The sequence below is a fragment of the Manihot esculenta genome, chromosome 1 (assembly GCF_001659605.2).
Source record: "Manihot esculenta cultivar AM560-2 chromosome 1, M.esculenta_v8, whole genome shotgun sequence".
Taxonomy (NCBI): Eukaryota; Viridiplantae; Streptophyta; class Magnoliopsida; order Malpighiales; family Euphorbiaceae; genus Manihot; species Manihot esculenta.
Genome location: NC_035161.2, coordinates 3,709,346 through 3,724,187, shown reverse-complemented (window position 1 = coordinate 3,724,187; position 14,842 = coordinate 3,709,346). Strand labels below are relative to the sequence as shown.

Sequence of the window (14,842 nt, the reverse complement as noted above, 5' to 3'; positions counted from 1 at the left end):
AGATGTATTCGAGTGGTGACTTTCATTAATTAAGCACGTGCCAAACACACCTCACATGTAATTAGCAAACAATATTAATTCCATCTTTTTCCTGTCTTTAGATTATATTTTTAACTCCAAATTTTATTAAAAAAATATTATAGCACTTTAAACTTTAAAATATTATAATACTTATGAATTATTCATAAGTATAAAATAATATTCCAGCACTCCGAGACTTAGTCTGGTGGAAAGTGCATCATTGTAGCCTTGAGAGGTCTAAGGTTCGACTCTCCAACCCCTATTTCAAAATAAATAAATAAATAAATAATATTCCAATTTTAATATAAAATTGTATAGATCATAAATATACCGGCAATATTCACATGACTCGATGTATATAAAACTCAATATAAAATTGTATAGATCATAAATATACCGGCAATATTCACATGACTTGATGTATATAAAACTCAAAATATAGATAATATGCTTGCTTGGAGTTGTGGACTGATTGATTTCAACCATTTGAACAATCAAGACAAGAGTATTCATATTGGTTGGTAATAATCATACCCTATAATTTGCATGATGAGATCTGTTTGAAAGATCAATTCATATTTTTATAATCATCCCAATACCATAAAATCCTAAGCAACGATTAGATATTTATTTACGACCGTTAATTATTGAGCTAACTCAATTGTGGAAAGTGGAGAATAAACGTATGATATTTTTAGAAAGCAAAATTTTCAAATAAAATATGTTTTTTTATGGACAATTAGAAATTTTTCTGCATATTCAATATTATCTGATGGATTATTGCAGAGAAATTAGCATGTTCTTACTGTATAGAGCACTCAGATACATTTTCACTTAATCACAGAAGAAATATTAGCTGGTTTAACAATCATCGTAAGTTTTTTCTATGTACCATCTGTTCAAACAGAATCCAACAAATTTCTTTAAAGGGAAAGTAGGCATATCTGAACTAGCTCCTATTTTGAATAATGAAGATATATTTCTTGAGATAGATAACTTGAGGTTCAAAAAAAATCACATACCTTGATAGTGAAGTGGCAAATGTAGCCGTATCTAAAAAATACTAAGATAACAAAAACGGAGCATATTTTGTGATTTACCGTATTGATTTTCAAATCTTATTTGATATAATTTAGTTATTATACATATTAAGAAAAATATATTAAAATAAGAAACTAACAAAATTATCGGCAATAAAATATAATGTCGATAATATTATCGATATTTGGATGTTATCGGTAATGTCTTCCTATTTCATCATATGTAAATTTCATTTTGAAGATATTAACGATAAAGAAAAAAGAAAATAGTGACGAAATCGATCGTGCTAATATTATCAACGCTAGATTTATTGTCAGCAGAGTTTAACGAAAAAAAATACTAATGACCAATAGATAATCACTAATTTATTAATAACTTTATTTATGATAAAATTTTAATTTTTACTGATAAAAAATTTTCATCAGTATATTTTTATTTTCTTATACTAAATTGATATTAAGAAATTTATTATATTATTTTGTTAGATTTTTAAAAAATAGTGTCCATATTAATTTATATTTTTAATAGTAAAAAATATGTAAAGTATTTTAAATATTATGAAAATATTAATAATGATGTTAAAAAAATATTTTCAATGTGAAAAATTAAATATTAATTGATAGTTGGATATAAATTGATATACGAATATAATTTTTAATCGATAATTAAAGTGTTTGTTTGAAAAAAATAAAATATTTATTCTGAAATATAATATTTTATGCACGTTGAATTGTTAATGGTAATTATGAGATGTTCAACTTTTTAAATAATACTCTGTCGAATTTTCTATGTGGAATTATTTTTTATAAAATGTATATGTTTAACTTGTCTTTTAATTGCAAAGATGGTTAGAAACAAACACTTTTTGGTAATTACATATAATCTAAATTTAGAAACTCTTTGACCTCTGTAAGTGAGCCTTTGAGACCATAATCACATCCATCGGTTCACTCTTATGATCAACAACTAAGAACTCACAATGATCTCAGTCTTTGGCTATGAATAATTTTATGAGGCAATGGCAAATATAGTTGCATGAAGGAGAGTTATGAGTATTTTATTAATATTTTAAGGATAAACTATATTTTAGTCTCTGAGTTATACCATAATTAATAAAGTAATCCTTATATTTTTAAAATCAAACACTTAAACGCTCTATTTTCATTCCATCCAAATGTACAGTCCCCCATCAACTTCTCTATTAGTTTAAAGGTAAATGACTGTCAAATCTCTAAAAAATCTTTTTTCTTTCCACAGTACTCTTATTGCACCATACGGCACATATAAAATAAATTTTTACATCCAAAAATTCAAATCCTCCTTCTTCCTTTCTCAAATTTGCTGCAATTTTCAATTTCATTGCTTCAAAATTCAAGTAATTTTAAATATAAGTCCTATTTTTATATGTTAAAACACATTAAAAATTTGTATTTTTCTTAGATTTCCTACCTTTTTCAATTTCCTTAGTATAAATTTAAACTAAACAAATAACAATTAGCTCCTTCATTTTTTATATACTAAAAAATACGTCCTTGTCCAAAATAATTTGAATTTTTATGGCTTGTTGCATTTCTTAATTTTCTGGGTATAAAATTCAACTAATTATAAATATTTAAATTCTTCATATTTTATATATTAAAACACATCACTCCCTGCGAATAAAATCTGTAATTTTCTCAAATTTTCTATCATTTTTATTTTTTCTTATCTTTTACAGCCACAACAATCATTAAAAGACTAACACTTCATTCATTCAAACGTTTTATACAACTAAAATATTTATGCTACTATCACAAGTAATAAAAATATATAAATTAAAAATAAAATTTTAAAATTTTCTAATACATATTTAACTCTCCCAAACTTTTCTAAAATAATTTTAGAACTTTCCTCAACTTTCTTCACATTATAAAATGCCCCATAACCATTTGAAATGGAGATTTCTCCGCCTGCAATGAGTGACGGATGCAAAAATTCAGTTTAGGGGTTCAATTTAAATAAATATCTTCAGTTTTATTATTTTATCATTTTTTTTATTATTGTTCTAAAATTATTGTTCATTTTCTTTGGTTATAGTAACATATAATTGACTATTATAATTCTATTTATATTATTTCCAAATCAACCTATTATTAATTATTATTTTTTCAAATAAGTATTCAAAATATCTTTTAATATTTAATACAATTTAATATTTTTAATATAGTATAATTGAAAATTTAATAAAATAAATTATCTTTTTTTATATGTGTAAAAATTTTATATTCAGAAAATAAATTTTTATAAAAGTGAATAAATTATTATAATTAAATCATGGTAATTCTAATATATTTTTCATTCATTAAAATATATTTTTAAAGATATTATTATCGGCATTTGCAAATATATCCTTCAATATAATTTATTGATCAATTATTTGTAGTTCATCACTATAGAGTCAAATTTTAATGATATATACTATTGAAAAACTTCTTTCCACTATTGTTATAACATGTAAATTTATAAAAAGAATTATTAAAATAATATAATATTTTAATATAGGGTTTACTATTAAAATTTAATTTTTCTTTTTAAAAAAATATTCTAATCCATTAAAAATTATTTTCGTATAATTTCAATGGTATAAATAGATTAGTAACTAAGTGAGATAAATAAAAAAAACTATAACTTAATAATAAAGATGACGTATAAAAATAAATTAAATAATGAGTGAATAATTTAAGAAAAATTTACGTGAAGACTTGAATTTGAAATCTTGAAAATAAGAAGAAAATTTTTTAGATTGAAAAGTAATATAAAAGATGAGGGACTAAATAGTAAAAATTTATTTGATAAATGGATTAAAGAATTTGAAATTATAAAATATAATGATGATTTAATTAAATAATTTTGAAATAAGGATGAGTTGGTAAGTTTTTTAAATATGTAGGGATCTAATGATCATTTTTCATGTTTTAAAAAAATTACCTATATACCCTTAACAAATTTTAAAAATTTTAGGGGGCCCATAAATGGGTCCGTCTCAGCCTGCAAATATTATTCAGAGAAGAGAATTTTTCAGAGAAGAGAATGAGAGAGGAAGGAGTAGGAGTTGTATTTTCAAATGTAAAAGTTTTCTTTAAAAATGTTGTAGGCAGGGATGGGAACGGATCGGGTATTTTTGGGTATCCGATCCGACTGAACCATAATAAAATGGATTTGGATAGTTATAATCGGATTTGGGATGAATTCGGATTTTAAAAATAATACCCGTTGCGGGTTCGAATTTTATGTACATGGTATCCACTATTCGAACCTGTTTATATAAATAATTAATTTAATATAAAAAATATATTTTACAATAATATTTATAAATTTTTTTCATATATTTTATTTAAAAATTTAAATTTAAATATTCTTTAGAAATATTAGATTTTTTAAATGAAAATTATTAATGAAAAATATTTTTTTATATAAATTATTAATTAAAATATATAAGATTAAATGGGTTCGGGTTTTATTCGGATAATAATAATTGAGTTTGGGACGAATTCGGATAGTTTAAATTAATTTTTAATCGGGTTTGGAACGGGTTCGGATATTATTAATATAAATCAGATTCGAATTCGGGTAGTTTAATTTTTGTGGGTACCCTACACGTTTACATCCCTAGTTGTAGGGTACAATAAAAGTATTATAGAAAGAAAAATATATTTTGTTAGGTTTGATCAGCCATTTATTTTTGAAATAAAGGAGAAATGGATGGAGAGATTGTTCATTTGGACCGAATGAAAATAGAGGAGTGTAAGTGTTCAGTTTTAAAAATATAGGAATTGATCTGTTAATTATATTATAATTCAGAGATTAAAATGTAATTTATCTATATTTTAATATTTTATCAAATTTATTTGTATTATAGATTTTATTTAATAATATTATACTTACTTCTGTGTTGAAGTTTTCACCTAAATCTGTTTGTACTCATATCATTACTAGTATTTTAAAAAGCGAATTGATGTTAATGATGTTAATCGGAAAAGTGCCTCATATGAGATAAAAAAATTTTATTACAAATAATTTATGGTAGTAAATGTATTAGTTCTTTTGAAAAATATTTATATTTATATTTTTTTTAAAAAAGTGTCTCCTATAGTAAACCGGAAAGTATGGGGAGCATGGGGAATTGTTTAGAATTCAAGAGTAGTTGTGTAAAAAATATGTACATTTCCCTTTGTGATTGCTAGTTTTTATACTGTAGGAAAATGGAATTGAATATAGTATCTTTTGAAAATCTACCAATGATGTGGCCGGCTGCTTGATAAGAGATCTCACCAGCTAACCAGTCGGTGATCTCATGCTTATCGGCGTAATAGGAATATGCTGGACTATGTCTGCTAATAATAACTTTATGCTGAGACTCGATCTATTCAGGAAATGGCGAGTTTTGATGATGAATCGGTTGTTATAGTGTCCAAATCTTCCTTTTATCCGGTAGAATCATGTATTAATTTATCATATTTTTTTGCCATACAGTCTTATTTTATGGTAATAACTCATGATTTACTTTGCACGATTACAGTATATTACCAATATGTTTGTACAGTAAAGCTCAAGGTGGAAAGAAAAAGTTTAAATTAGTATGTTAACCTAATCTTAAGGATCCGATGCTTGATAAAAATTTGAACACCTTTAAATCCATTAATTATATTTTTTCATATTATCAAAGTAAAAAAAAAAGCTACTGAATAATTATATTCTTATTTTTATATTATTTTAATACATAATAATGTGAAAATTTTATTCTATATCTATCATAATAATATTAGAAATGAAACTTAAGTACGTAATTTATCAAATAAATATTGGTTGTTAAAAATTTTTAGCGATAAATAATTATCGTAAATGTTGTAGTTATTAATTAAAGTGTTTAGAAATAAGCTTTAATACTTTGATGGATAAAATTGATTTGGATAGTAATTTTATCTCAACAGGCTATCGAACACTCCTAAATATAATCTTATATGAATTTTAAATTTGTTAAAAGCAAGTAATTAAATTTATTTATAAATTTGAAAACTTAAATTTGAGCTTTCCAACAATTTAAAAGTTTTTACTTATTATACTTCATAAATTATTGAAAAATAAAATTACTTGAAAATTTTTAATTTTAATTAATTTAATCAAAATTCAATTTTAAAAATTTAGGTTTCAAAAATGGTTCCTTATTTTGAGGGCGTGCGAAGATTTCAAACTGAATTGAAAAATCGTACTAAACTGAATTAAAATAAAAAAAAATGATGGTATAGAAATTTAATCGTACTGTACTAAATTTATTTACATATTTAATTTTAATTTTGATTTTTTTATCAATAACCATACTAAAACTGAAATTATATCGAAATTAAAAAATTAATTTATATATTTTTTTAAAAATAATTTTTAATAATATTATAATTTTAATATATAATTTCAATAATATATTTTATATATCATATAATTTTAATAAAATTTTAGATTGTTTAGTTATTAAATATTTTTACTATTTTATTTAATTAATTTAATTAGTTGATTATAATTTTCTGCTATTTAAATAGATTTTATATATATATATATATATATATATATATTCTTATAATTATTATTATTTTTTTTTATATAATAATAATATAAAATTATTATATCTTTTAGTTATTGGTCAATTATTAAATATTTATAATTATATAATTTAATTAATTTAATTAATTAATTAAGTTTTTTTACTACCTAAATAGATTATGTATATATATTAGCTCAACCGTAATATAATTATACTAATAAAATATAAATTATTAAAAAATTTATATATAGATGGATGATATGTATATATAGGTACTTATAACTATTATTTGTAACTTTATGAATATATAATTATTATATATTTTATTCACTAATTAATTATTAGAAATTTATAAAAATATAATTTAACTAATTTAATTAATTAATTAATTATATATCATCTCCCCATTAATAGAATTTATATTAATAGAATATAAATTATTAAAATCAATTACATGTATATGTACTTTTAATTGTTATTATTACTTCTATATACACATAATCGTTAATTAAATTATATATATTAATAAAATATAATTTAATAAAATTAAAAATAAAATAAATTAAAATAATCATCACTATTTAAAAAAATAATATTTAATTAAATTATATAATTTTACATTTTTCTCGTAATTTTATATAAAATTACATGTTATAAAAAATAAAAAAATTAAATAAATTTACAACATATTTTTATTTTACAACATAAAAATAAATAAATTATTTATGAGCCTCGAAGGTTCAATTTGATAAAAACTCGATTGGATTCAATTTGATTTTTAAATAAATTAAACTCAACCTTAATTTTTTAAGTTTGTTTAATAAATGAGGCAAAATTGAGTTTTATAGTATTCAGTTTATTAAAATTCATGAGTTTAATTCATTTTTAAATTCATAAGAAAACTCACGAATAGATCTGTGGATAATTTTGCTAAGTAGGCTGAAATTAATATATAAAAAAAATAAATTTAAATTCTACATATACTTTTATGAGTCAAATCTAAATATATATATTTAGATCATTAAGATTTAAGAATTTATCTTTATAAATTTACAAGTTAATTTATATATATATTTATTTAATTAAAATTATTTAATTTTAAATTAAAATTTATTATATAAGTAAATAAATTAAATAATTTTTAAACTATTTAAAATTAAATTCGATAAAAACTCAATTTATCTAAACTCGTCTACTAACCGATCTAAATTTTAATTTATTAATATTTGGTTCGAATTCGAAATGAATAAAATTCTAATTCAAATTTAAGCTCGTAAAATTTTTAATGAATTAAATTTAAATTTTTTAAAATTTAACTTAATTCAGTTAATTTACTGCTTACTAATAATTATTAAATCGGTTAATATTAAATCGGTTAACGTAGTAAAATGTAGCCTAAATTTTTAATATCTTGATGGTGACTAATCATTTTTTTACAATTAAGAGGTAGTTGAGAAAATATCAAACCAATTCTATGTTAGGCAAGGACTTCATTTAAGAAAGAAAATCCTAGCTAGTCCCCACACTACTTGAAATTTTTTAAAAAATTTTTTTTTAATTGGCTCCCTAAATCCTTTTGGAACAAAGAGTTTAAAGCATGTTTTAAATGCATTGCCACCTCCCAAACACACATCTCACATGTGATGTATTAAATTTCATCCCGTTCCTGTTGTATATGAATCCAAATTTATATTTAAGCCATACTCAATTAAATTTTTTTTTAAATGAAAATTAGAGATTAAAAAAATAAAACATGAGAACTTTCAAATTTATTAAGATACACTTACTATCAAATTAAATCTATGAACGTTCAATTTAAAAATTTATTATCACATTCTAATATATATATAATCAACCAATAGAATGTAATTAATTTAAATTTAAATATAATATATTATAATTTTAATTTTATTACCATTTACTTATTAATGGGTTGTATGTACACTACTCGATTGCTATATTTCTAGTTTAAAATTTTGGTTTATTTTATAGAAAATATTTTTTAAAAAAATATAAAAAATATTTTTTTAATTAAAAAATTAAACTATTTTAAAAAAAATAATTTCTTTTGGGAGCGTACCGCCAAAATAAGAAGGTTTTAAAATTATGAAAATGATCTAAAATAAGGAGGCGAGAAAACATCATTGTCTCCATATTTAAATTCTTTATTTATTATTTTTTATTATTACATTACTATAATATTAATGGTAATGTCTATAGCCACTTTATTTTAAATACAGGAAGATTATTTTTTTTATAAAAATAAATTAAATTTTATATTTTATTTAAAATTTATTGTGAAGTGAATTTATTTTTCTTAATTATAAAAGATGATACATATATTTTCATAAAGTATTATTTTATGAAAAATAAATGCAAGAAAATGACTTTTTTATCCAGAAAGTCTTATTTATTACTATATATATATAATTAAAAGCTGAAAAGAGTTGGATAAACCTTTTGATACGTCATGTATTTTGTAGACAAAATTACCTAACCACCCTTTCCTTAACATTGTTTTCCTTTTTCAATCGCTGGTATTCTGCTCTCTCTCTCTCGCCCTTCCTTCTGCGACATTCTATCCTCTCTCTCAATTCTATTAGGCATCTTTTTATTTTTTTATCAATTAATTAAATTTAAAATTTTATTTATCTGTAAAAATAATTTACATTTAAAAAATATTTCATGTGAAAAAATATTTTTTAACAAATAATTTATTTTTTATTATTTTATTTTATTTTAAAAATAAATAATATTAACAAATTTATATATAAAGATTTTAATAAAATCTTTAAAATGTAAAAAATGAAATTTAATTTTTTTTAAAAATAACTTAATTTTTTTAAGTTAAAAAAATATTTTTCGTTAATTAAATTTTTAAAATAAATTAAATATTAAAAAATTATTTATTAAAAATTATTTCCTTTGTTTTAGTTTAATATAATATTATTTTCATCATTTTATTTAATTCAACTTAACAATTTCAATTTAAATTTTAGTTAATTTGAAATCAAACATTTTAAGGTAAAATTTTGATTTCTTGATTTAATCTAAAAGTCAAGATGCTTAATTTCTCAATTTTTGAGTTAAATTTCTTTTATTTTTTGAATTAATAATGATGATCTGAGATCCAAAAAATAGGGTTTACAAAGCGTTCTATAAGTTTAGAAATACTTGATTTTTTGTCGTACAGGCTCATACGCATGAATAATGCAGTGACCTTCCTTATGTCAGGCGGCCATTTAATTCTCTCGTGCGCGCGAGCAGACATGGTTGCGAAGTGACTGGACTTATTGTCCTTTCCTATCATGACAGGGTTGGAGAGAAAGAGACCGATCCTAGGAGAGATTCGGTCTCAGGACCGAATGGACTGGACCGGTCTGACTGGGAGTTTAGTAGGAGTCTAGTTTTGAAACTGAGTGGGATGAATCGGGCTCAATCGGGAAGTCTAAAGGGCTCCAAGTCGTGGACCGTTCTGATAGGCCAAGTCAGGGCCTGAAGTAAAGAAATCCTGCTGTTATCATATAATATTAATAAATTTTTTTTTTTTAATTTCTTTCTAAGTCAAATTTAAATTTCAAGTTAATTTATAACAAAATTAATAACATAAATAAAAAGAAAAAGGATAAGACAACGGATGTGTATGGATTTAATTTTTTTAAAATATTAATCCGAATTTTATAGGAATGAGCTGAAATTTGAAAATAACATATGATTAAAATTTTATATATTAGATATTCATAGCTTAAATTTATTTATATTAATAATTAATTAAATATTTTTTATATTTATAATAATGTTTACATACTTACATAGATTATTATTATGTTAAATATGTACAATTTGAAAATTTTTCTTAATTCTTAAATTTTAAAATATTTTATATGAATTATTAAATTAAATAAATTCAAATATTTTTTTATAATAATAATTAAATTCCAACGCGTAATACGCAGCATAAATATTTTTACAACTACGATTGTATTTTTAAATTTATTTTAAAATTAAATTAAGAAAAATATATATAGAATTGTAAAAAAAGTTTTCACCCTTAAATTATAATATAAAAAAAAGATATTAATAAAATAGTTCTGACCTGAACTGAACCCTTTTCACATACTTTCCCTGGGCCTTGGGGGCCAAAAGTTTATGATGGGCCCATATAATTATTGGATATTATCCTCTAATGTGGGATCCAGTTTGCAGACAAAAACATAGAAACTGGTATTGCCACGTGGCTCCAAATCTAATCCTCTTTATGCTTTCTTCAATGATAATTTTACTATTTAATTTCTCTAATAAAATTTTTTGATGATTCAATTTAAAAAAAATAGATTGAAATACTTGTATAATTTTAAAAAATATATTAAAATATTTTTAAAATTTTAAAAAATTATTATTAATCAGTTTATTAATTTTAATTATTAAATATTTTTTTATTTAATTTATATAATATAAAAAAATTTTAATTGATTTTTTAATTTTATAATATTTAAAATTAACTAATAAATTTTTTAAAATTTCACATATATTTTAATATATTTTTAAAAATCAATAAATTAATTAATAAATTTTTTTTAATATAAAGATTAATTAATAATTTTATTAATTAAAAAAAGAAAAGATAAATCATCCAGTAATGGTGAGGTCCACTCTATTCATAATAATAATTAAAAAAAAAATAAAAGATTGATTTTTTAGACTATATTTATTGAGAGGAGTAAGTTTTCCTTATATCTGAAGGTATATATGCAAACAATTTATAAATACCACATTATTTAAATTATGGTGATATTATAAAAAACTCTCCTAATTTCATATATTAAAACGAAAAATTTATTATTTATTTTTTATATTATAAAAAAATCATTGATTGTTATGTTGATTTTAAAAATTAATTAAAATATTTTTAATATTTTAAAATTTATATTTTCTCTATTTAATAATTTTTATTCACTTTATTTTTTATTTATATTAAAAAAATATAATTTTTTATTATTTTTTTAATTATATTCATATTAAATATATTAAATTTTAAATATTAAGAAATATTGTAAAATATTTCTTAGAAATAAAATAAAATTAAATAGGATTATAATAGTTAATTTATATGTTATTATAGTCTAAAAATAAATGGATAATAATTTTAAAACGATAACAATCAAAAACAGTAAAAATGAATAAAAATTATAAAATGAAAAGAGTATTAATTAATTTTTTATTAATTTTACTTATTAAATATTTTACTATTTAATTTTTATAATTATATAATTTATTAATTAATTTTTTAATTTTATAAAAAATTAATTAATTAATTTTTTCATATTAAGGCTATTTTAGAATTTTTATACTAACTAAATTACCTGATAGACTGATTACCATTAACATTCTATTAGTACATATGCATATGTCAAAGCTAAAAAGATACGGAATTTAAGAAATTAAACTGAAAATATCTCAAATTTACTCTACTACCCTTATCATCGGCTAGACCTGTAGATGTTATATCTATTTCTATAAAAGATATATTATAATTGCAAAGTTTCTTGCCATAAAAGTAAATTCTGTGTGTACAGTAAAAGGAAATTGAGGCAGAGCCTACAATCCCATATTATAAATACAATTCTCTTTTTCTCTCTTCCATTTCCAAAACAGAAAATACCCATTTGGCTCTCAAAGCAATTATATTTCAATTCAAGAACTCTCATCCCATGGAATTCACAGCAGATTTGCAAGGCTTTAGACCCTCTTTTCCATTCTTAGATATTAATCCAACCGTAGAATCTATGAACCAATTCACAGATTCATTCACTTCAAATTTGGATCCAATCCAGACCTTCAATACATATATGCCTTTCTCTACTGACTACTCCTTTACCCATCAAGCTCTTGCAGCTGCAGAATTTCCAGGGAACTTGGAAGGAAAGTTTCCAAGTATTTTCCGTCAAAACAAACAGAATATTGTTTTTCCTGTTTCTCATGGTCAGCAGTACAAAGGTGAATTTCTTGAAAGCAGGAAGAGAAAAGCAATGGATGTATCAGAAAGCTCTTCTTTGAACTCATCATCCCTGCAAGTTTCTCAGATTGGGAAGGGCAAAACTGTAAATGCATGCTGATTCTTGCTTTTCTATTGGCCTGTATTTGTATTTATATTGAGATTGAACCTCATGGTGTTTTTTGTTTTTTTCTTTAAATGATTTGCAGAGTTCAAGAAGAGGAAGGAGAGACAAAGCCAAGAAAGAAGAGAAGAAACTAAAGGAAGTTGTTCATGTAAGAGCTAGAAGAGGGGAAGCTACTGATAGCCACAGTTTAGCAGAAAGGGTAATATTTTTCTTCCATATTTTTTAAAATTGATAAAATAAATAATAATTTTTTATATAAAATGTTTCTAAAAAATAATCTAAAGTAAAGAAATTGATAATGAATAGGTAATTTTAATGAGTTTAATTTCTTGGATAACAGGTAAGAAGAGGAAAAATCAATGAGAAAATAAGATGCTTGCAAGAAATTGTCCCAGGTTGCTCCAAGGTAGAAAGAATAAATAAAATATTAATCAATTAATTGCTAATATTAATTAATTGTGGTGATTATTTTAACAGACCATGGGCATGGCAATAATGTTGGATGAGATAATTAATTATGTTCGATCATTGCAGAATCAAATTGAGGTAATTAAATTATAATTAGGAGTTTGAAGGAATGTTTTCTAATACCCAAATTGTTTTTTTTTTATTATTTATCTCTCAACTGATTTTTTTTTTGGGAATATTCAGTTCTTATCCATGAAGCTCACTGCTGCAAGTGCATTTTATGACTTCAACGCAGAGGCAGATGATATAGAAATAATGCAGGTGATTTATTTATTTTTCGCTTAAACAATCACAATTTTACATTTGTTAAATTTCACATCGGTTGTGAAAAGGAATAATGTATCCCTTATATGACTCATAGGCAATCCTTCTTCTTGAGCTAACTTTTGGAATGAGTTAGACCTGACACAAATTTAATATAGTATCAGAGTCTCCCCTTCTGATGTTGGGCATCCCATAAATGTGTCACGCACCAGTGCCCTTAGTTATACGCAATCCTCCCCTTGAGCTAACTTTTAGAATGAATTAAACCTGACTCAAATTTAATAACATTTAATTACTATTATAAAAAAATTTTAATATTATATTTAAATTTTTTAACTTTTTATAATTACAGTCAAATTTTAAAATAATTTTTTATCGATTTAAAATTAATGCAAATTGTCATGTGTTATTTATTTATTTTTTAAATATTTAATTAAATCTATGTAATAAATTTTTAACTTTAATTAATCCCACACCGTAAAAGTATTAAACTCTTAAAACTGATGTTTATTAGAGTATATGGTTAATAATAAGAGTTAAATATCTTTAGAATATATAGTTAATTAGAGTTAAATAATTGATTATATAATTTTAATTAATTATTTAAAAAAATAAATAAATAATACATAACACTTGTATTAATTTAAAATTACTTAAAATTATTTTCAGAATTATCTATAATTGTAAAAAAATATAAATTTTTTTGACTAATTTAATAAATTAGTTTAAAAATGGACTATAATTACAATAAATTTAAAAGTTTGAATTTTGTTATTAAAATTAAAGTTTTGATTACAATTGTGTCGTTATCGATAATTTTTTAGTATTTTTAATTAATTTTTTTAAAAAATTAATCATTATGAGTTTTGTTGAGAATATTAATTGAATGGTTGAAAATTTGCAGAAAGCAAAGGCACAAGAGGCAAAGGAGATGGTGAGGATGACGAGAGATGGATATGGAGGATTGAGTGATGACCACCACCAAACATGGTCTCTTTGACTTCATTCATTGGATATTGCTTCTTCTTTCTATACAAAATACATTAAGATTACCCATTTACCAATATTTTTCAGTCTTCATATATTTCTAAAATTTGTATCCAATTTCATATATACTTATGGGAACTCAATTTCTAATTCATAAAAAATCAATCCTTAATTACTAATATTTAAGTAATTTAATAATAAAAATATAATTTATCCTTTAAATTATACCTATTTGACTATTTTAGAATCAGTAATGACTAATCCCATCATACAAGATAAATATAATTAGTGAAGTCCATATCATCCAAAACATGATTAAGCCACCCATAACTATGATAAGACTTAATGTTGAGGGTGTTTTATA

The 14,842-nt window shown here is 22.0% G+C and overlaps 1 protein-coding gene across 1 annotated transcript; it reads left to right on the top strand.

Moving 5' to 3' along the window:
* Positions 1–12,226: 12,226 nt before the first annotated feature.
* Positions 12,227–14,621, top strand: LOC110607716 (transcription factor BEE 3). Its single transcript, XM_021746866.2, has 6 exons — positions 12,227–12,738; positions 12,842–12,958; positions 13,100–13,165; positions 13,237–13,305; positions 13,411–13,488; positions 14,396–14,621. Exons 1-6 carry the CDS (start codon positions 12,349–12,351, stop codon positions 14,489–14,491), a joined length of 816 nt encoding a protein of 271 aa, XP_021602558.1. The 5' UTR covers positions 12,227–12,348; the 3' UTR covers positions 14,492–14,621.
* The last annotated feature ends 221 nt before the right edge of the window (positions 14,622–14,842 follow it).